Below are 23,489 nucleotides of genomic sequence, written 5' to 3'. Positions count from 1 at the left end.
TCGATCAGCTGTTTTATCTGGTTATGGCTTTATGGTTATGTCACCATTAATTCGCCCTTTAACCATAACGCCATAGTCGTAACCATACCCATATCCATAACCATCACCAATGTGGTGGATTAATGGTGCCTTAACATAAAAATTGTGAAAATTTCATAAAACTGAAGAAAACGCAAAAAATTACAAACATATTTCACAAAAAAACAAGTCTCTTAGTCATAACGTATCCAAAACAATGAATAATATCTGCAAAAAGTTATTAAATTCACCAACTCAAATATTTTTAGGTTATGGATATGGCGAGAAACCAAAAACCAATTGGTTGGCTATGGTATGGTTATGGCGTTAGCGTTATGGTATGTCACCATTAATCGATTACATTGATTTCCATAAGGTAGGTTCGATCAGCTGTTTTATCTGGTTATGGTTATAAATCACCATTAATTGGCCCCTAAACTTGCCACTTTGGTCTATAACGTAAAATGCGATTGGCGAAGTAACTTTTTTGACCTAGGTGTTACAATGGACCCTAAATTCATATTGAATATTGCGTAAATAGAGCTAAAGATACTTTGGATTTTGTTAAATATTGATCTAAAGAATTCATCAACCCGTATGTTACAAAAAGTCTTTATATCATTGGTCGGGCCTATTCTAGATTATGCTACGATAATCGAAAATCCGCGTTATCAGATTCATTCTGACAAGCTGAAATTGGTCCAGAAAAACATTTTTGCTATGTAACAATATGGAATCATTCAAAAAATCTTCCCCCCTACTGCAACCGGCTGAAGCTATTACAGTTGTTGTAATGAAATACCGTTATTTATATCGTACATGTTATCTTTAAGTCCTAGTTTTCATATTTGGCACGTAATTTAATTTTTAATTTGTACAGCCAATTCGTAATTATATATAGTCTGATTAATTGCTAAATTTGTAGACTAATAAATAAATAAATGATACATCTGCTCAGCGCAGATAAAATGCTACGCTTGAAAAAAATTTGTGAACGTATTTTTTAATTTCAACTTAAATTGAAATTTAATTTTTTACCCATTCGCAACATTGGAACACTTACCGCGGCTCAGCGTGTTCATCCAGAGGCTTAACTTATTCCGGCATGTAAAATATTGGGAATTCTTTGATTATTCCAAACCAAAGCGACAGCAAAGGCCAAGGTATGTGATAAAAGGACCTCAGATCTGAAGAACTGTCTCCAGTTAGCTCAACGATGAAGCGACTGGAGCGAGTTATTGGACGACCAAAATGGTTTGAACGGTTTAACGCCATTAAAGTAAGTCAGTAAGATCATTCTAGCTATCACTGTACTACGTGTTTTGAGTTAAAAGCTTTTTGCATCGGTTCTTTCATCTACTTAATAGCTGCACTACTGCGAGATAGGAGTTTAAAGTTAGTAAGTTGTATAAAAAGATCGCCAGTCACAAGGCTGAGGACCTTAAGAAAATATTGGTAGTTTTTCAGTTAATTTCTAAACTTCGGGTCAGCGGAGCTCGTTTTTTTTAGAAAGGCTAATTTTTTCTACAAAGAAATGTTTGTAAGACTAGTCAAAGGGCGAATTAAAAAATATTCGGAACTTTGTACATCATTTCGCTAACAAATCGGAAAACTGTAACAAATTAAGAAAATATATCATGTCACTACTGAATGAAGTTAAAATCCCCGCCTTACAAGGCAATAGGATCTCATTTGACCAATTCTTGAATGAATCGAAATGAAATTGTGGACGAGGAGACAAGGAAATGCCCTGAAATAAAAGCCGAAAGGGACATCGACCATCATAAAGCGATTTCGAGAGAAAGATCGAAGAACACCCTGTTGGAACAACGAAGTTGCTATGGACCAACTGGAACGATTGCGAGACATAATTCCAATGCTATTCACTTCCTTCTCAAAAGCGGTCAGTATGGGGATTAAGAAGAGTCGCTTCGTCACTTTCTTTGCCTATGTCCAGCACTACAAACAAAGCGACTTAGATTTCTGCGCCCACGTTTTTTATTTGTACTCCCACTTGTTAGGGAGGTGAATCTTTGTTGTAGTTGGTTGTTGTTTTAATGATGAAGACACCCTTCGAAGATTTAAGGTATTGTTATCAGTGTTGATGGACCTTTGCCGGATATAGGTGTTAAACGCTACAGCCCGACTATCTCGGGCCATCACCTCCCCCTATTTTCGCGATGAACTTGGGGTCGCTATTGCCTCACCTGACAAGTGTAGGATACATTCATATTTCTAAAAGGATTCGCTTCGAGTAGATGAGGCTAGCGATTGGGTTGGAGAAGCTGTGAAGGTATGAGGCTTTGATTGTACATAACAACCCTTTGAACACCGACGTGGTTTCAATGGAATTAATTAGGAATTGTCTGGTGCGACGAATGTACCCCAACCGGCACTCACGGTTGTGCTGCAGGGGATATTCTACTCAGACGTCGATAAAGTATTTTTTACGCTGTTTAAAAAAAAAACGTTTGTGTAAAAGTAGACGTGGCCGATGGGTGATTTTGTCGATTTATGATTCCTTACAAAATTTTTTATTTCATATTAAGGTAGGTTGGTTGAACTGGCCGGTCCATGAGGACCTCACATAGACTGATTGATTGCGTAGTGTTACCAGAAGTTTATTTTAACGACCAAACTGAAAAACCCTATCAAAAACCAGGACCTATGTTATAAAATAACTCCGTCCTCTTGGCAAATACCAGAAGCTTCCTAGGACTTAAGCCACTTGCTGCTTCTAGATCTGACAGCTGTATCACTCCTAATAACTGGAGTCTTAGCCTGGCAAGTGCAGGGCACGAGCACAGAACGTGCTCGATCGTTTCCTCCTCCAACTCGCACTTCCTACATCTGCTATCACTAACCAAGCCTAGTTTAAAGGCATGTGACGCCAGAAGGCAGTGTCCAGTCAGAATACCCGTCATGAGTCTACAGTCCTCTCTTTTTAATGATAGGAGCAACTGTGTTAGTCTAATGTTGTAAGACCTACACATAATCTTCGACACTTTACAGCCCCGCGCTTGAACCCACGCCTTTCCCGCTTGGTCGATCATGTGCACCTCTCGCCTTCGCTTAATCTCGCCCAATCTAATTGGGACATCTACGGACCAAGTTTCAAGAGATACGCCCTTTTTAGCTAGTTCGTCCGCTTTTTCATTCCCATCTATTCCCATATGCCCTGGGACCCAATATAGATGTATGCTTCTCCCTGTCCCGATTCTCTCCAGAGACTGCTTACACTCTAACACGCATTTAGATGCTGTGCTATGCGAGATTATTGCCTTAATTGCTGCTTGACTGTCAATATAAAAGTTAACACGGTTGCAGCTTAAGCTATTCTCTTCCAGGGTTTCTACTGCTTTGGTTACGACTAATATTTCCGCTTGGAAAACGCTACAGTAATCCGGCAGCCTGTAGGTTCTGCTTATTTCCGGATCAGCGCAGTATACCGCAGACCCTACTCCTTCCACTACTTTGGAACCATCGGTGTACACATGTATCGCCTCGTCCGCCATTTGTGCACCCTTGCGCCAACCGTCCACCTCTATTGTGGCCTTAAGATCTCCCTCGAAGCGCAGATAGGGAATCATGTAGTCTGTTCGTCTTGTGATTGATGACGCTATACTACTATGGCCATATGGTCGGCGTTGAAGCTGCCCCGAAGCACCGAGCCTGGTTGCGGTCGTTAACGCTTTGTTCTTTGCTACCAGGTCTACAGGTGGGATGTGCAAAATGGCATACAGTGCAGCCGTCGGGGTTGTTTTAAGGGCTCCCGTAATGCTAAGCATCGATAGTCTGCATACCCCCTCTAATTTTTTGAGGTATGTTGTTTTTTGTGTGGCTTTCCACCAAACAAGAACTCCATAGTATAGAATAGGGCTTACAATCGCTGTAAAAACCGAATGAGAAAGAGAGGGCGATAGGCCCCACGTACACCTCAGCATTCTTTTACATGCGTAGAGTGCCGTTGAGGCCTTCTTGACCCTCTCCTCCACGTTGAGCTTCCATGACAGCTTACTGTCTAGAATGATTCCTAAATATTTTGTGCATGGTTTCTCCTGTAAGGTCACCCCTCCTAACTTAGGCCTGGTCCAATTTGGGACCCTGTACGTCTTTGTAAACAAGACTATATCCGTCTTCTCTTTCATTGACTTTCAACCCGACATTAGATGCCCAGGTATGAATATCGCGAAGCGCCCGATCCATCAAAGAACTAATCGTTGGAAGGCACTTTCCACTTATGACAATTGCAACGTCATCTGCGTATGCCGTAAGTTTTACGGGTCCCTCATCGAATTGCCTGAGCAGTTGGTTGATGACCAGCGTCCACAGCAGAGGTGATAGCACCCCTCCCTGCGGCGTGCCCCTGTCCACTGATTTCGTGGCCTCGTACAATCCCCATTGTGATGTAATCTTTCTGCAATATAACATGCAGCCGATCCCTCTGATTAAGGCAGGATGTACTTTAATGTAATTAAGACCATCCATAATCGCCCATTTTGCAACATTATTGAAAGCCCCGGCAATGTCCAAGAAGACTCCTAGAGCATACTCCTTATATTCCAGGGATTTCTCTATGCGACTTGCCTTTGGTGCACGCATGCTGTGTTGTGGAGAGCAGCTTTTCATCCACGTTGGACTTTATGTACACATCTATCAGCCTCTCAAAGGTTTTGAGCAGAAATGATGTTAAGCTAATGGGTCTATAGTCTTTGGAATACATGTGACCGATCTTCCCCGCCTTTGGTAGAAAAGCTACACGAGCAGTTCTCCAAGAGTGCGGTACATGATTCAGTCGTATGCACCCATCGAATATTATTTTAAGCCATTCCACGACCGCCCTACTTGAGACTTGTAGCATGGCCGGGAATATACCATCTGGGCCCGGCGATTTAAACTTAGAAAACGTCTTCACTGCCCACTCGATCTTGGTATCGGTCACCAAGCCCGGCACTACTAGCTCCGTGATCGAAGTGTGAGTGATGTCTGCTGGCTCCTCTAAACCGTCTCCCGATGGGAAATGTGTATCGAGAAGCACCTCAAGGGATTCCTCACTATTACGTGACCATTCCCCGTTCTCTTTCTTTATTAGTCCCTGGACTATGTTTCCCTTTGCTAGGACTTTTTTCAACCGTGCTGTTTCGCTGGAGCACTCTATGTCCGTACAGAAACTTTTCCAGGAGTTTCTCTTCGCCCTGGTAATTTCACGCTTGTAGATCCTCAGTAGATCCCTGTACTCATCCCGACACGCTTCGCTTTCCGCGGTCTTTGCGAGCTTTCTTTAACCTGTCTTCTTAGAAGACTCAGCTCATTGCTCCACTATGGCGGCTTTGCTTTTCCTCTGAATCTTCATATTAAAAGGCCAAAAGAAATTGTGCCATGTCCATTTTACAAATATATGTATATATTGAAATTGAAGTTATTCAACATGAGCTTAACTGTTTCGACGACTGTTGTAGACGACATAAGCTAGTTCTAAACGTTGACAAATGTTACTTCGTAACTTACCACAAAAGGCGAATCCTCTTATTTCATTTCGAATTTTGCTCTAAATTATCTTACCAAAATTAAGGATATTGGTGCTGTGTTCGATTTCAACTTCTCTTTTACAGAGAATCTTAACTTTATTATACCTAAGGCTTATGCCGCTCTTGCTTTTATAAAACGGAATAGTCGTCAGTTTAAGGATCCCTACACGAAAAAATTACTTTATTATGCTTGTGCTAGATCGGTACTGGAATATGCGGCCATAGTTTCGAATCCCTTCTACGCTATCCATTCGAATAGACTTGAACGTGTTCAAACAACGTTCCTTCACTTTGCTTTGTTCCAATTAAGATTTGACTTGCCTATTCCGTCATATATTTCGCGATGTAGAATGATTGATATGCAAACTCTTGACGTTAGAAGGTCAATTTCTGGACTCTTGTTCCTGCATGGCCTACTCAACCGGAATATTGATTGCCCTCCTTTGCTAGAACTCATAAAGCTTAATGTTCCATGTAGATCTTTACGTCACTCTGATCTCTCTTATATTGATTATTGTAGGCGTAATTGTGCTCAGTATGAGCCAATAACTCGAATGCTTACTGACTTTAACTCACTTTACTATAATAATATTCATGTGGATATTTTTTCCAATTTTTTCTATTTTTAAGTCCCTGCTTGTTTAAAGTTTTTTTATAATTGTAAGTCAAGTTTTATGGTACTGTTATTATTGTTATCTAGTCTGTAAGGTTTTGTAATACCATAGACTAAATAAATATAAATAAATAAATAAATCTCGCTTATAATATGACGTAGTCAACTTCCCTGTCAGCCGGAGATATCAGCTTTTGGGAGAAACTGTTCCACCAAAGCGAAACGAAATTATTATTAGTGAATTACCCTCATCCCCCAGCACTGATCCTTCATAATAATAACACGTAATTACCTCATCAAATTGAGTGTGTTGCTAAATTTTTCTTTTAAAATGTTGTATGCATTACATTACTCCGACGTCATTTTATTTTGTAATAAAGTCGAATTACAATACAAAAACTATATATTCATTTTTAAATCGTCTGTTGATTTATTTTAACATTTGCGTGCCGAGCGTCATTTTTATGATCGTTTAACTATTACACTGCATTTTGTTAGTAATTTCGTTATTATTATCCAATAAATTTTTGTAACTTTTGCTTTGACTAATTTTAAATACATATCACACATATATTTACATATAAAAGTAAATGCATGTTTGTATTATATACATATGCATGTGTGTACAGTAGTAGGCAGTAAGTATTTAGGCACGAACGTCTGTCGTATCACACAAATTACAAATAATTCTTTATTAATCGCATTTATTTTTTATTTTGTAATTTACTTAAAAAAACTTATTGTAGTCTTAGACATGTATATTAACCTGGATCGATTTGTATGGACGAAAGTTAACCGATATCGCGCCATCGATTTTTCGATAGGATTTGGGCTCAGGAAAAAGAGTTCCACTACGCATACCCAAAAAAAAAATAATTTTCGACCCTGTGAAAGAAAAAATGGCGAAAGGGTAAATTTTTCACTTTCCAAAACCAAAAAAATCATTTTTTTTAAACTGTTGTAAAAACGTTGCCGATAACCGTTTTTTGAAAAAAAAAATATTTTTTGGGTTTTGGGGAGTGTTTTGGTCGAAATAGCCCAAATCCTATCGAAAAATCGATGGCGCGATATGGGTTAATAAATCTACACAGTCTAATGGACATATATAACTTAATAATGAATTTAATAAAATTTTAAAATTATAATACTATCACAAGTATGTTTTGTTATTTGCTTTTGTATCAATTAAGTATTTAGTTTGCGTTTGTATTTTTTTCTTCTTATATATATGTAAGTGATTTGATTTTTTCTTTAGTTATTTCTAAATGAGCGATGGCTTTTGATTTGATTTGTAACAAAGATAATGCATTTACTTGGTATGTACAAAATTTGTTGTATACATATATTTCTATGGCAGCAACGCAGCACAGTAGTCACCGGTCGCAACAACGCTGTGCATCACTGTTTTAAGGCTATTTGTTTTAGAATATCGATTTCTTTAACTTGCATTCTTTCTAATTTTTGGCTGATTTCTCATTATACATTTATATTGGTAAATAAAAATACCTAGCATATAAACATTTACTTTTTGTTAATAACGGTTTTCTCACATTTCAAAGCCACATAAATATCAATGTATGTATGTAAATAGATAAAATAATAAAATACACCCAAAAAAAATTTTACAAAAATATTTGTTATTTATGTATATATTTACATATCTGTATATAAAGGTATGTAGGTACTTAAGTATAAGTCGACGTATGTATAAATTTAGAATCTAATTTATGATCGAATTTTACGTTTAAGCGTAAAGTAAGCTAATCCTTTGAATGCCGACAACTGCAGGATCATAATTAAAATATTCATGCCGAAATTGCCATTTTCCATGCCGAAGCTACGTAATACAGTCCTGGGATTTCTATGGATAATAAATATGAAAGTTGCTTTTATAATGCAGCATTAGCGTGATTGAAATCTATAAGCAATACAATTACTTTGCCGGCGACCCCAAAATAAGGGACATAAACCAATGCATCAGCCAGTTTGTGGACAAATAAAAGCGGGCGAAATTGGAGGAGCATTTAAAGAATTGTAACCTCTCTGTAGGTAAGCAATGGTCTACCGTAAAGTCCCTATCACACCCGGCTTGGCACAAAGACAAAATATTCATCGTCTTTGGCGATAAAATGCTATCCGCCACATAGTTCGAAGAAGCCATCAAACATGCTAAAACACCCACGGCAGTGGACCCAGACGTTATAGCCATGCCGATGCTTAAAAACCTTGGCAATGAGGTATTGAAAAAACTAGCACATGTCTTCAACTTGTCTTTAGCCACCATCGTCATCCCCGAAAAATAGAAAATAGCGGAGGTGTTACAGCTACTAATGCCTGGAAAACTAGCTATTGTGGGAGACTCATATCGTCCGATATCTCTCCTATCGCCGGTATCCAAGACACTCGAATCAGACTTATAAAAAGCCTTTGATACAATCAAGAAGGGCACGTTACTGCAAGACTTGGAAGGATCCACTCTTCCTTCTAAGGAAGGAAAATGTGGAAAGCAAATTAACTGTCTGGTAGAAAAGCATCGGTGCAATTCAGGAGCGTAACATCTAAACCCAGAATAATTAAACAAAGGGTGCCCCGCTTTTGTTTCACCTCTACATATCGAAGCTGGCTTCACCACCAGAAGGAGGTACCATTGTATCCTACACTGGCTAGGCTACCGACATTTTGGCTAGCATGCATCCGCAACTGTACCTAAAACTCAGAGCCGTAGTAAAATTTTAAAATTTCGTTACCACTACCCCAGAACATATTTACCCAGTGGGGCGAGAGTACTCCCCATAAGAGAGAGAAATGAAATGCTGAACAAACAGTTTCTGCTGAATACCTACAAATTTGGGCATCCCAACAGGCATCTGATTGAAGATGTCCGGCCTCCCAGAAACTTAAGAAGTCATCTCCGCAAGAGTTATGAAGAAATACGGCACCTGAAAACTTCACCGTATAAAGAAAAAGAGCAGAAAAAGGTCCTCATAGAAACCCCCAAAACGGCGGACCTCTATGCCTATAAGACGCCTTTTCCTCTTATCCGCACTGTTGAAATTGCAAGTTTCCTTGGACTCTCGTTAGAGGTTATATTAGGTTGATACTGAATGTGTCCATAGTGATTCAAAATCAGTTTGACGACCAAACGTAAGAACCCCAATCAGGAGCCAGGACTAATGTTGTAGAATAAATCCGTCCTCTTGGCAAATACTAGAAGTATCGAGACCTGGCAACCGCGCCGCCCTTATTAGCTTCTCCCCCTCTATGGTTCCCCTCCTTTTCATCGCGCTCTTTTGCTCAATTTTCCTCTATAACTCAATCCTCGTTCACCGGTTTCCTATTTACATTCCTGCTTATTACTTTTTCCCCTTGTTACGTTCAACTTCTGGTAAATATATATTTTTTTAAGAACGATATATGATTACTTACTTAAAATGACAATACATAACATCTATCGGACAAGCAATATTCTCACGATCATTGGAATACATTGCCAACACCATACTTTCCAGAGCATAACGAATCGGTGAGAAATACGAAAGGACACGCATTAAACTGGACATGTGCGTGAGAAGTATAAGAAATCCGGAGAACATAAGCATGGTACAAGTCAATATGGCGCCAATAAACGTGCCATTCTGTAAGAAAATATAGACGTTATTCAACACACACTTTTTGTTAAGCAAGCTTTGCCTCTTAAGTATTTTCATATCACATATTTCCTTTAGTACTTCTTTTACATAGAACACTGAGGTCTAACATTATTATTATTAACGCATTTACTTACTACTGGGTTTAGTAATGTCCCCAAAAGTATACCCAATCCATCGGCGCATATAGTCACTATAACAGCTGCCAACATAAATTTCACATAACGTTCAATCTCGAATGGCTGATCTGTCATTAAGTAGGCGACCGTTATGTAAGTCATGGAAAATATAATCTGTGTAAGAGAAGTTCAAATATGATAAGAAGATTTGTATATCGTAGTCTAGACCACATTTATTATGATTAACTAAAAGTTAAAATAAATTTCAAGGTAACCATTGTCGCTAAGGCAGCAATGTAAAGCTCACTTTGCAACAAGACTGCCAAAGTCGGTTAACGCTAATAAGGGTTTGGTTATTTTTGCAATATCACTAAAATGCACTAGCCACTAAAAATTTAGTGATAGTGAAAAATACTTAAGTTATAGTAAACAAAAAAAATTTAACTATCACTAAAAATTTTGCATTTCTTGACCATTACCAAATAAAATTGGGATTCTAATAGGTAATATTTTGGGTATAAGTGCAGGTAATCTACATTTATACAAGGATGGATAGTGTTGTTTATGATGTGCTCAATACTATAACCTTTTTTTTCGTGCAAATAAAAACTGAAGGCGGTATTACACGTGGAATGGTAAAATAAAAATTTAGAGGTCAAATCCTCTCATTCGGTGTTAATTGATTCAGCACCATGTTTTTACTAAATTCGGGTTTTTCGCTCACCGAAACAGAGAATCGAAGACAAATACATAAATAAATAAATACAAGGTAACAAAATGGCAATGGACATTGCTAAGAAAATTATGCTTTAAAGATCTTATTAGATACAGAATAATTGAAGTTGGTTCATTCCATTTCAAGACAACCGGTCCGCGCGGGACATGATTTTTGATTTCGATGAAATTTTAATATGTTGTTCTTTGGTCAAAATAATGAAACACGTGTTGTTGTTTTTCCTCATAAAAATTTTTTTCCGCATTTATCGACAATTGAATTCGATAAAATGCAATCGATATTTTATTCACCTATTTTTTCAACTGTCAATAACTTTGTCAAAAATTAACCGATTTTCATGACTTTTTCTTTGAAATGTTCGTTATTACATTTGCTTTGCATAAATTTGTAAACAATAGCATATAGTTTAAAAATTTGTTTTTTTAGTATTTAGTAAAAATGTATGAGATTTTTCAAAAATTAATATCTCAAAAAAGATTATTTTTTTTTGTTTACACTTTTTCTATATTGAGTGAACAGTTTATATTTCAACTTGGCTATTGCGAATTAGCCAAAACTCTTTGTTTTCGAGAAATGAATTTTTTAATCTTAATCATTCTTTCCCCATTTATTGATGCAATGCATATCAGCATACAATTGCTTTGTCAAAAATTAACCGATTCTCATTATTTTTTCTTTGAAATGTTCGTTATTACTTTTAGTTTTATATAAATTTATAAACAATAGCATACAGCTTAAAAATTTATGATTTTTTTTCAAAAATTAATATTTCAAAAAAAGGTTTTTTTTTCGTCTAAACTTTTTCCATACTGAGTGAACAGCATATATTTCAACTTGGCTAAATGCCCATTAGCCAAAATTCGTTGATTTCGAAACATGAAATTTTGAATATTAAACTTTTTTACCATATGTGACCCGGTCTATGAAAAAGTAGCATTGATGCAATACATATCAACATACAAGGCGATCAATGCCAAAAAAAAAATGCTATACTATACTATATGCTATTGTTTATAAATTTATATAAAAGTAAATCCTGTCGGATAGCCAAGCAGCGATAAAAGCGCTTTCCTCGCCACACATTAACTCAAAATTAGTGTGCGCTTGTAAGCGACTCATATCCCAGTTATCCACCAATCTAGAACTACGCGTTCTCTGGAAACGAGAAAGCCGACGAGCTAGCACGCAGGGGCTCATCGGAGATGAACGAGGAAATAACCAGTGTCGAAGTAGGCATACCCTTAGCAGTAGCCAAGGGGAATATCCAAAGCTTCTACTTGAAGAAAGTACAAACAAAGTGGAATAACATCACCACCTGTGCAATATCAAAATCCATTTGGCCAAACTATGATGGAAAGAGGACGAGAAGTCTTCTGAACAAATCCAGGGCTAACACACGCAAACTGATAGCAGTATGCACCGGCCATTGGGCAGTAGGTACGCATGCGGAAAAGATGGACATTCCATATAACGACTACTGCAGAAGCTGCAAATATCCAAATGCCAGGGAGACAGTAGAACACTTTATGTGTAATACATTGACATTCCGTAGGTTTTTAGACGAGTTACATGGCATCAAAACGGCTTTAAATAGCTACTTGGGCGACCAGGGTCGCAGCCATTTCACCTACCTACCTAAATGCAATAACGAACATTTCAATGAAAAAATAATGAGAATCGGTTAATTTTTGACAAAGTTATTGACAGTTGAAAAATTAGTTTAATAAAATATCGATTGCATTTTATCGAATTCAATTGCCGATAAATCTGAAAAAAAAATGTTATGAGGCAAAAAAACACGTGTTTCATTATTTTGACCAAAGAACAATCATCGAAATCAAAAATCATGTCCCGTGCGGACCGGTTGTCTTGAAATGGAATGAGCCAGTTGCAGTATGACCAACAATAAACTTTAAGCATTAAAATAAGAGCTAAAAATGGCCTGTCCACTTCGCTAACAAAGTAGTGAATTATTTGGACTTGAAAGTAGGTTCCTTGTGGTCAAGCTTTAAAATATGTTTATCTGTCAAATAATTTCTAGAAATAAGAAATCGGCCTTTGATTTGTATACTCACATGCACCGGTGTCGAGGTGATAAGTGTTGCCATATAGTATGTGCGCAATTTATACCAATTGTTAAAAGTTTCTTTTTTGACGATGTCAATTTCTTGAGGAACTGTGAAGTAATTCAAAATATTAGCAATTAATTTAAAATCGATTTTTTTACATTTACGTACATCTTAATAGGCCCGGCATCATAGTCGTATACCACAAATACACACAATGTATTGTGAATGAACCTAAGTTTGCAATCTGTTTTGTTGCATTTGAACCAGAGTCGCCAAAGAGTGCACCAATCAACACAGCACAAACTACATGCACGGCTAACTTTAAGTAGGTCACCGTCTGTGATTTGCAAGTAGGAAGAAAGATAATACAAATTTATAAATAACAACAATGTGCTTAATCAGCGAAGACCTTTCACTAACCCAATCTCTAAAAAATTGTACATGACAACGACCGATCAACAGCCACAGACGTATCCATTCTGGCGGAGGGTAAATATGTTTTGTAGCTGACAAAGGCTGGGCTGATGTTGTTGAGGGGCGCTTTTCTTTATGAGTTTTCATCATTTTAACAATTTGTACACCGTACAAATCGCCTGATTGTAGTTCTTTGTCATGTCGCCATTTAGCTTGTCTGGCAGCAGCCGCTAAATGATCTGTGTAATCGCCATATTCTCCGTTCACGCACTCCATCACTAAAAAAAATTTTTTTTTAATATTTAAAACTGTTAATTTATCTATTTATATAAAGAGTTGCATGGTCTCAAGGCTTATCTACAATATTAAGAAATATGGATGATATCAATTCGGAGAAGTACATACAATTGGACTCTTTTTCACATTTAATTCGAAAATACGGAAAACTGCCTGCGCTAATGAGCGCTTAGTTTTTACTTAGCTCGATAGTATGCATTTCCAAATGGATAGGTTGGAGTAAGCTTGGCTTAGACGTAGGCGTGCGGTATAAAGATCCTGGCAAAGCTGACATAGTCATAATACCTTAGTCATGACCATTAGATTGGGTCGATTTATTAACCGATATCGCGCCATCGATTTTTCTATAGGATTTGGGTTCAGGAAAAAAAGTTCCACTACGCATACCCTAAAAAATAAATTTCGAGCCTGCGAAAAAAAAAATTGCGAAAGGGTAAATTTTTCGACCAAAACACCCCCAAAACCAAAATAATACATTTTTTTTAAATATGTTATCGCCAACGTTTTTACAACAGTTTTTAAAAAAAAAATATTTTTGGATTTTGGGGGGTTTTTTGGTCGAAAAATTTACCCTTTCGCCATTTTTTTCGCAGGCTTGAAAATTATTTTTTTGGGTATGCGTAATGGAACTTTTTTTCCTAAGCCCAAATCCTATCGAAAAATTGATGGCCCAATATCGGTTAACTTTCGTCCATACAAATCGATCCAGGTTGATGACCATATTTTTACTTAACCATATCTTTTGGCATCAGTTATTGGGTGCCCTAACCCTAAAAATTTGACAATGTCATAAAAAGCAAAAAATTAGTAACAAATTGCAAAATGGATAAGTCAAAACGTATCCAAAACAAAAAATTTAATATCAAAAAGCTAATAAATTCATCAACTCAAATATTTATAGGTTATTGCGAAAAACGAAAAACCAATTGTTGTTACTGTTGTTCTTGTTCTTGTTTTTATAGCGATAAAAGCTCTCACCGAAGGTTTTGGGAGTGATGGTCACAAACACTTAAGGTACAAGCCCGGCCATCTCAGGAACGATTTAATATGACCACATTAAAACTTCTAGGTGATGTCACTCGCCACCCCTAGTTCCATGAGGAACTTAGGATCGACAGAACCCCGCACTGTTGAAGAAACAGGATTCGCCACGGGTAGATGAGTTGACAATCGGTTTGAAGAAGCTATACATTTCGCTGGAAAACTCTTCAAAGGGTTGATCTACACAACCGCTTAATTCACGTACGTATTTTAAATTGGCTAATAGATTGGCTATGCTACGGTTATGGCTAGAGCTTTACGGTATGGTACCATTAACCAATTACATTAATTATCATAAGGTTGGTTGGATCAGCTGTTTTATATGGATATGGATATGACAAGTTTGCCAGACGCTTAACAATCTCAAAAAAAACTGAATACTTATAAACATAAATAATTTTTGTTTTACTATTTTTTAAAGCTCAGCATTATATACTTACAAAAATCAGCTGGGTTGTGATAGGTTGGACAATCCAAACCGACGGTTTTTAAAAACTCGATTGTATTCTGCGGCGTACCTTGGTACGTGCAACACCCCTTACTCAGCACATAAATTTGGTTAAATAAATTATAAATAGGGGACGAAGGTTGATGAATTGTACAAACAATTGTACGGCCCTCATTGGATAGAGTTTGCAAAAGTTGTATGGTATCGAAAGAGGCCGAGCTATCTAAACCCCTTAAATTGGAGAAAAATAATTAATAAAAGAAAAGTGATAAATCAAAAAAATTTAGGAATATTATTTAAACATGTGCACATATATCTACGAAAATATATACATTTGTATGCATATTAGGGTGAAAAAAAATTTTTTTACCTGACATAACTTCAAACAATTTAAACCACTCGACTGATAAAAAAGTTGCATTGTTAAAAATAAAAGAGTATTTTGAATTACTTATTTCGAGCGTTCTTATCGGCATCACAGCCATGTGCTCTAACTAAACATTAAGTTACGGCACCCGAAAAAATTTACTCGAAAACCTTTAATAATTCGGGACACTATCTGAAATTGAATTCAAAGTTTTCAAAATCATCGTTTTATTATATAAAATATTCATGAATTTTCATGGACAATTTCTTAGTTAGATAAGTAATTTCTTCTTAATTGGCAATGCTGAAAGAAATTGGGATATCTCTTTATATCATTTGGAGCAACCGAAAGATATAATTTTTTGAAAATTCTATTATCTTTTGCGTTTGCATAATTTTTTTCGCAAAAGGTTAGCGAAATATTGTGCAAGTTGGGTGTTTTTTGATTCATAGGACATGGATTTTGAAATTGTTGGTATCTATCCGGTTTTTATAAAAAATCTGAAATGTACCACTGCCAGAAACACAAACTTTGAGCTACGACTCATTATGAAACGGTGATGGGATATAACATTTTTAGAATTTTCAAATATCTAAAATCTTGGGAGGATGTACTAGAACAATTACGATTGCACGTTTCTGGGAACAGTTATTCCTCGAACATATTTTAATTATTTTAACACTATTCAGCCCAAACCAGTAATTTATCGATATCTAATCTTTTGATATTATGCCAATGTAAACTTTTTCACTATGAAGTGATAAGTGCAAATCTTAGAATCAACATTGCTATAATGTAGAAAATACTTTAAAAATGTACGTACATGAAAACGTCAACATTTTTTAACATTAAAACTACATGCCACGAATTTGAAATGTCACCGAAAAGGCATTTCGAATCTATAATTTTAAATGTAGGTGAAACGGTGAAAATTGTTATTGTAATGTGAAACATGACATTATTAATTCTATATTTCTGCTGTGAATTTAACGGGAAACACATTAAGTAATTAAGCACTATTCCTACAAAAGTTTATAATTTTTAACTTACATTGCAATTAGCATGAGGAATTGTTGCCTTTACACTGTCATTTTTTTCGTGCAGTGTGGCATTCCCCTTCCCCACCACTGGTTTTTTAAATCTTTATATCTATGACGCTATCTGAGCTATACTTTTTTATAAGGGTTATATAGATGAAGCTACATATAAAAAATTTCAGAAAAGTGGTGGTGGCACAACAACATCTAACGACATGTCTCGCCGAGCTCATAGTGTACCTATACCAAGTGTGTTCACTAAGCGATAAACGTCAAAACTACAAACAGCCTCGCTCACCTGATGGAAATCTCAGGTCTAGAGTCGCATTTTTGGTCTCAACGACAACATTTTTGACTACCAATCGTATCGATTTTTTCAATTTTTCAATCATTCGGCGCACTCGGTAATGGTATCCATTTTGAATTCGCTGTCATTCCGAATCCAGCGAGTGCCTGTCAGAATGCTTGACAGATAAGTCAACACACTTGTACTTGTACACTATGGCCGAGCTGGCTGTGAGAATAACTCGGTCTTTCACAACCACACGAAAGATCAGTAGCAAACAAACCACCAAGCGATCATAAAGGCCGTGACACAATGACATTTTTCATATAGATGCGTTTAACAAAAGCTTATGCATTCCAATAACATCGGCACAATCAACCAAATGGCAATTGAAGTTTATTACGCCTTGCCCATTCACATAAAAAATTTCGCGAATCACTGTTATAAACATTCTCCTTATACAACAAAAATACTTGCTAACATTTTTGTGTCGTATTCGATTGCTGTATTGCAGTTTTTAATTGCGAAAAATGATAGAAAATTTACCAACCAGTAGGAAAAATAATTTCACTTGCAAAGTGTGCCAACACCCTTAGCCAAAGCAAATGTCAAATTCTTCTTCTTATGATTTGCTTGGAACAATATTTGGGAGATGGCTACTTTTCAATATCAGATGGCGCCACTGTCGCTCATTTTACCGTTCTCCATAAAAATACGTGCAATCTACTCATAATGCATAAGCTTGTGTTAAACTCATCTATATGAAAAAGTACTTATGTGTCGGGGCTTTAAGTGCAGTTCGTTTGTGCGCGGATGTATGAAATAACCTACATATTTCATGTATGTATATATGTGTTTACTCAAATATGCGAGAACAAATTTCCTGTTTTTCTTTTGACCGCCCTAATGTACTTCAAAAACGAATGAAAGTAAAGCTCACGTTGTTGGCTCATCCAAAAATAGCACCGCTGGATTGTCAATTAATTCCAAGGCAATTGATAAGCGCTTCTTTTGACCGCCAGACAAATTTCCGCAGCGCGTTAACTTAGTTTGTGATAATTTTAAAGTATCCAATAAGTATTCGATCTAGATGAAAATAAGGAAATACATTCATTTATTTTTGTATATTAAAATATTTTTGCAACAATTTTATTATTCAAGAATATTACAACTAAGTTAAGTTTCGATCCCACAAAATTAAGTTTTTTGGCCCAAGCATCGGGGATTTTTTTAGCTTTCTAGCGACAAATTTATCATCTATATCGCAACTTAGCGACACATACTGCGTTTTACGTATTCTGTAAAATTTACCCAAAAAATTGTATCATCAGTACTTTTTAATAGTAACGCAAAGTTTATTGCGGGAGAACATAATCGCTGGATCAAATGAAAACACAGGCCGAAAATATTCAAAAATTTTTCAGATCCAGAAATGACTTGATAGTTTTCTAAGGGTGTTCGGCCTTCTGAATATGAATATCGACTAAGATTTTTCCATTTGAATCTGCTTTTCGGGATATTTTAACATACATAAAGGTACGAAAAGCGTGTTTTTACGCAATTTTGCCACGAAAATTAATTTTCATTAAAAAGCTACGTATTCCGGTTTAAATCGTATTCATTTAACTCATATTTAATCGCTTTTTCATTTCTCCGATATTCGATAACAAAAGCAATTTTAGGCAGATTTTCTTATATTGGGTTTTGAGTTGTTTAGGAGTAGTCGATATAATTTTCCTTTTAGCTTAAATGTTTAGTTTCATTAGTTTAATATAATTTTATTTCAGGTATGAATCTCCCTACAAGCAGTTACTTACACCAAAAAGTAGAATTCAAATTAGTGAAAAAATTTTCTATGGATAAAATATCGCAAACTCAATCCTACAGTTTTTAAAGAACAATATCTAAAATCGCAAAGGGAGCATTCCAAAAAATAATACTACATTTTCAAGCAAAATGTTTGCTTTTTCAAATGTTATTCGTTTTTTTTTTTTTTTTTTTTGTAATAAAAAGAAGTATTTGTAGCGAAAAACACAGTGAATGTAGAAAAACGTGTTTCCAGCACTTTCAAAGAAAACCAGAACCAATCCAAAAAATCTGACCCCGGTTTCAGCCTTTACAAAAATACAAGCTCTTTTCTGGGTCTGCAATTCGTCCACCTGAGTAATCGTTCGCCAAATAGGTTAAAGAATTGTACCAAGGGTCTTTCATTAATACCGTCACAGTTCCAGATTTGCTAGTAGCATCAATAAATTACAGAACCGGCATTTATATGTTTTATTTTTATCTTTACTTACCAACATTTTCTTTTCCTTCATATTCATTGAATCGTTTGAGATTTTCAATTGTGCTGCCAGCAGCATTGTCTCCTCGACCGTGAACCACGAATGAAAATGATCGTCTTGCATTATGTAACAACAAAGTTTACGTGACTTTGTCGGTGAATCGCCAAAGTTCACATTACCGCTAACGCCATTTTTGCTGTGGGTCAATAGAAAAGACTAACTTGAAGTTGAATGATACATATTAAGGTGGGTATCTGTTAGCTGAACCGTATGATATTTTCGAATTATATAGAAGCTTCTAAGATAAAATTTGGAATAAACTATAGTTTAAAAAAGAGCTTTGACTTCGAGTTTTTTTAAATAAAAAAATGTTTGTACATATTTTATTACACTCCAGCTAGGTAGGGCGTTCTCTTCCTCTTTTATCTGCTATGTCTTTTAAAACACCTACCAAAGTACATACGTAATTTATAAGTACTTTACAACGCATTACAAAATTTGGCATATATTAATATTACCTTGCCGTTTGAATACATATATTTATTTATTAATATTTTCTTAATGTTACAAGTTTATATGATTCTTTCCTTAAAACCGAGTAAATATTTGTATTAAATTATAAATCACAATTGTAAGTGATTGCCAACATTTACAGATGCAAAAATAACATTACTATTGTCTCAAAAATATAAATTTTATAAAGTTGTTGCAGTAATGTCGTAAGGTATGACACCGAATAAAAAAAATTTTAACCTAATGCTATTTTGTTAAAACGCAACAAAATAAGTTTAGCCATGATTATTTCTCTTTTTTATTATGTATTCATTCAACCGACCAAAGTTATAATATATTTTTTTATTAAAAAACATTTATGTTTGTATATAATTTGAATATATCAAACGAGTTAGCAAACATATTTTGTTCAAAAAATTTAGCCCACCTTAATAAATAAGAATACATATGCATCAGGGTGATCCGCATAAATGAAGTAAATAATTTTGTCCACCCACATACCCCCATTCTAAACAAAAATTCCGTGCGAGTTTTTCCCTTCTCCCATTCTTCGTATTCTAAACAAAAATTCCGTGCGAGTTTTTTCCCTTCTCCCATTCCTCGTATTCTGAATAATGTTCGAAAAAGCGGAAAGCGGTTATGTAGAACTCAGAATATTCACATTAAGAACCTTGGTTCAAATCATTCATACGAAATCCGAAATTTTAAATTTAATTTCAGAGAGTTTAAATTCAAATAGTCCGATATGGATCAAGTAATCAATTTGAAATCAAAAAATTAAATAATATTCAGAAGTTCTGGTTCAGAACATACATTCGAAATTTTTTCTTTAAATTTGGAGAGTTTGAAATTGAATTTCGAATTCGAAATAGGAAATATTATTTTTGTTTTCAGGAAGTTTGGAACATAAAATCAGAAATTTAGTTCAAAATTCCAAGAGTGCTAGTTAAAATTCCAAATTGTATGATCAAAACATCAACTCGAAATTCATTTAAAGTCAAAAATTACAAATGAAAGCTCAAAAACTCTATTCGAAACCTTCAATTTCAGTTCAAAACAATTTCAAATTTAAGTTCAGGAACTTAAAAATAGGTATTATGAATGTGAGGGAGAGGGAGATTTCTCTGGCATTTCATAGGAGTTTCTCCACTTGTTATATTAAAGGGAATGCATTAAAATAGTTAAAGGAAATTGGTTCTTTTAAGAAAGAATACTTATTTGTAAAAAAATTTGTTCTAAAATATGTATGTATATTCTACCACAATATTCTCACTGTTAATATAAGAACAACAACAACCATAATATTCTTTATTTTAAGTCGAAAAGTATATCATAAGCAACGGGAGAGCTCTTCGTATATTTGATGCAGCCATCCAGAAATTGCGCAATGATTTTTTAAGAAGGATTAAATAGATTTTGGCATATGGCGAAAGGCGAACACAATTGGACTTGGCCGCCAGAAAATTGCTTTGCTGGATGAAAGCAGGCAGCTCCGGCGGATTTGTGTTATCCTGCGTCTTCTTCTTATGCTGCTTTGTTGATATTGCTGTGGCACCAATTCATTACTCATTTCAGTGAATACCACATGAAATGGAATACTGCGCAATGTTTATATTTTATTTCTTAATTTCAAACAAATTCGCAACAATAATTAAACTCTTCTATTTTTTAAACAAAATAAGAAATGCGTAACAAAATTTCAATTGACAAAACAGCTGACTTCGAAAACTCGAAATTCCTATTCCCCAATTATTGTTCTCCCTAGGAGAAAAGACTTGGAGGAATTTTTCCGCGGGAATAAAAAAATCCGCGAGCACAAAATTCCGAGGGAATATTTATAACCGGGCTGAATATCAAGGGCAAAAATATCACACACACGTTTTTTTATCGAATGAAGATGGCTACGGCGTGTGGAACTGTGGTCAAATTTATAATTTTTTATGGGGAACTCAAAAAATTAATATACATATGTATTCTGTCTTCATAGGGCAATCTGAACTTGAACTTATATCGTCCACTATACTGCCGTCCATAGCAAAAAGGCAGTCAATGGACTTCCTTTCAGGAATTTTAATACCTAAAACTTTCTGCGATTACAATTTACTAATCAACTTAAAAAAATGATAATAAATACAACACGGTTTTAAATTTGATGTTTACTTCAAAAATCTTTAATTTCCCAATTTTAATTTTTAAATTTTCTCCGATTTGACTTTTTACACTTTACTGACATTACTGCCTTTTTGCTATGGACGGCAGTATAGTGTTATTGATTTTGGGTATTAGATACAAAAATTTACATATATTGAGAGTCCATAGAAAAATCTTAATTTTGACCCCTGTGCGACAGCCCTTAACCGTCACTATCCCGGACTAAAATTTATATATACATATATATTTTTGATCTTACTATTACCGTTTGAAGGGATGAGACTAGTGTTGTTACGATACGATTAGCTATGCGTACTTTGCGCATGTACCAAGATTTTTCGTAAGCCAATTACCGCAAAATCATAACCTGAAAAACGTTCGATTTCAAGTATATTTCATTCTGCCCATATGTATATTGGTTCGCATAAAAAAAACGTAGGAAAACTCGTTTCCCATTTAACCGGCACATAAAAACAAACGTAGGCTGTAAATTTGATCTTTCATATACTGAAGGAAATTCAGAGAAGTGGGAAATCGAAGGTAATAGTGAAATGTATGGGGCAAACCGCAAATGTACCCTTAAATTTACAATTGGGTATCCATAGGCGCGTACTCATTCCAGGATTAAGAATCCGAAGTTTGAAACCAATTTTGTTTTTTTTTACAAAAGCTATGTACAAAAAACCGTTGCGTCAGTAAAGAAACTTGTTTAAGTATCGACTCTTTCCCTCGATTCCTTCAAATAAGTACAGGTTTCGAGCACAAGGCGGTATCGGAACAACACTAGGTGAGACTGAAACATATTTTTATTTATAAGGATCACCCTAATGTACATATGCTATATATTAGTTAATGTATTGATAACAATAAGAATTAAGTTTTAATGTATGCATTTTCTATAAATCAATTAAGCAGTTGTTATTTTAATAACATTTGAACTTGCGCTAATGCTTAGGTCAAGAGTTATAAAAACAAAAAAACTAAGTAAATTAATAAAGTAAGTTAATATTAAATGACATAAAATAATGTGTAAGTTTGTACAATTTTGAACGCTTTTATCATAATTTCATCGAAGCACTTACGTGAGACCTGTCAAAATATTCATTAAGCTGGATTTTCCAGCCCCTGAGGGGCCCATTATCGCAGTCAATTGGCCGGAATGGAAAGTGCCTGAAATTCCTTTCAATATCGCTTTCTTCGCTGAAAATATTTAAAGAATGAAATTCAGTTGAAGAAAATGAAAAACGAAATGCGTAAAACATAGCTAATAAAAAAGTTGTTCCTAAGCGCTAAACAAATATTTATTTTTTAATAAATTGCTTCTAAATTAAATTGGCAAAAAAAAATTTAAATAATAAAAAAAATTAAGGCGCGATAACCTCCGAAGATATTTTATGCCGAGCTTCTCTTCCAATTTGCGTCGTGCTCCTTTTTTTAATTTTTCCTACAAATTGGCGGGATGGGACCTACTTCTTTTATGCCGACTCCGAACGGCATCTGCAAGGCAGATCAATTTCCACTGAGAAGCTTCTCATGGCAGAAATATACTCGGAGTGTTTGCCAAACACTGCCGAGGGGCTTATAGGATTTTAACCTCATTTCATAAAAAGCCTGCGTGAACTTACATACATACATACAAGCCTTACACATGAAATGTGTTTATGATTTAAATAAATAAACAAATCAGTTTATTATTTCTTCAATGAAATTCGAAAATAATGTTTAAATACTTTACAAGCGTCGAAATTACATTCATACACAAAAAAAGTCAAAAATATTATGTTTACATGTTTTAGGTAAATAAATAAATATTCTAATCATCATGACTAATCAGACCTTGGTGTCTATAAAATCCGTACTAACGGCTATTCTTTTTACCTTCAACTTGAAATTCAACATTTTGTTATTATATGAATGTAT

At 35.3% G+C, this 23,489-nt stretch overlaps 1 protein-coding gene across 8 annotated transcripts in view; it reads right to left on the bottom strand.

The window, feature by feature from the left end:
• Nucleotides 1-6,477: 6,477 nt before the first annotated feature.
• The window catches only part of LOC137241331 (ATP-binding cassette sub-family G member 1), a 103,884-nt gene continuing 86,872 nt past the window's right edge, over nucleotides 6,478-23,489 (bottom strand). For all 8 annotated transcript variants that reach the window (XM_067768810.1, XM_067768809.1, XM_067768813.1 and 5 more), the window contains 10 exons: nucleotides 22,652-22,769; nucleotides 18,918-19,101; nucleotides 17,561-17,706; nucleotides 14,923-15,161; nucleotides 13,151-13,422; nucleotides 12,899-13,067; nucleotides 12,737-12,837; nucleotides 9,944-10,099; nucleotides 9,586-9,794; nucleotides 6,478-8,020 (listed from right to left, as the gene is read on the bottom strand). In XM_067768810.1, the coding sequence (XP_067624911.1) occupies nucleotides 7,885-8,020; nucleotides 9,586-9,794; nucleotides 9,944-10,099; nucleotides 12,737-12,837; nucleotides 12,899-13,067; nucleotides 13,151-13,422; nucleotides 14,923-15,161; nucleotides 17,561-17,706; nucleotides 18,918-19,101; nucleotides 22,652-22,769 (1,730 nt within the window). In that variant the 3' untranslated portion in view covers nucleotides 6,478-7,884. The remainder of the gene's footprint in view (nucleotides 8,021-9,585; nucleotides 9,795-9,943; nucleotides 10,100-12,736; nucleotides 12,838-12,898; nucleotides 13,068-13,150; nucleotides 13,423-14,922; nucleotides 15,162-17,560; nucleotides 17,707-18,917; nucleotides 19,102-22,651; nucleotides 22,770-23,489) is intronic.

Source organism: Eurosta solidaginis, chromosome 2 (genome assembly GCF_040869045.1).
Source record: "Eurosta solidaginis isolate ZX-2024a chromosome 2, ASM4086904v1, whole genome shotgun sequence".
Taxonomy (NCBI): domain Eukaryota; kingdom Metazoa; phylum Arthropoda; class Insecta; order Diptera; family Tephritidae; genus Eurosta; species Eurosta solidaginis.
Note: the sequence above shows the minus strand (reverse complement) of the source record. Positions and strands in the feature narration are given on the sequence as shown.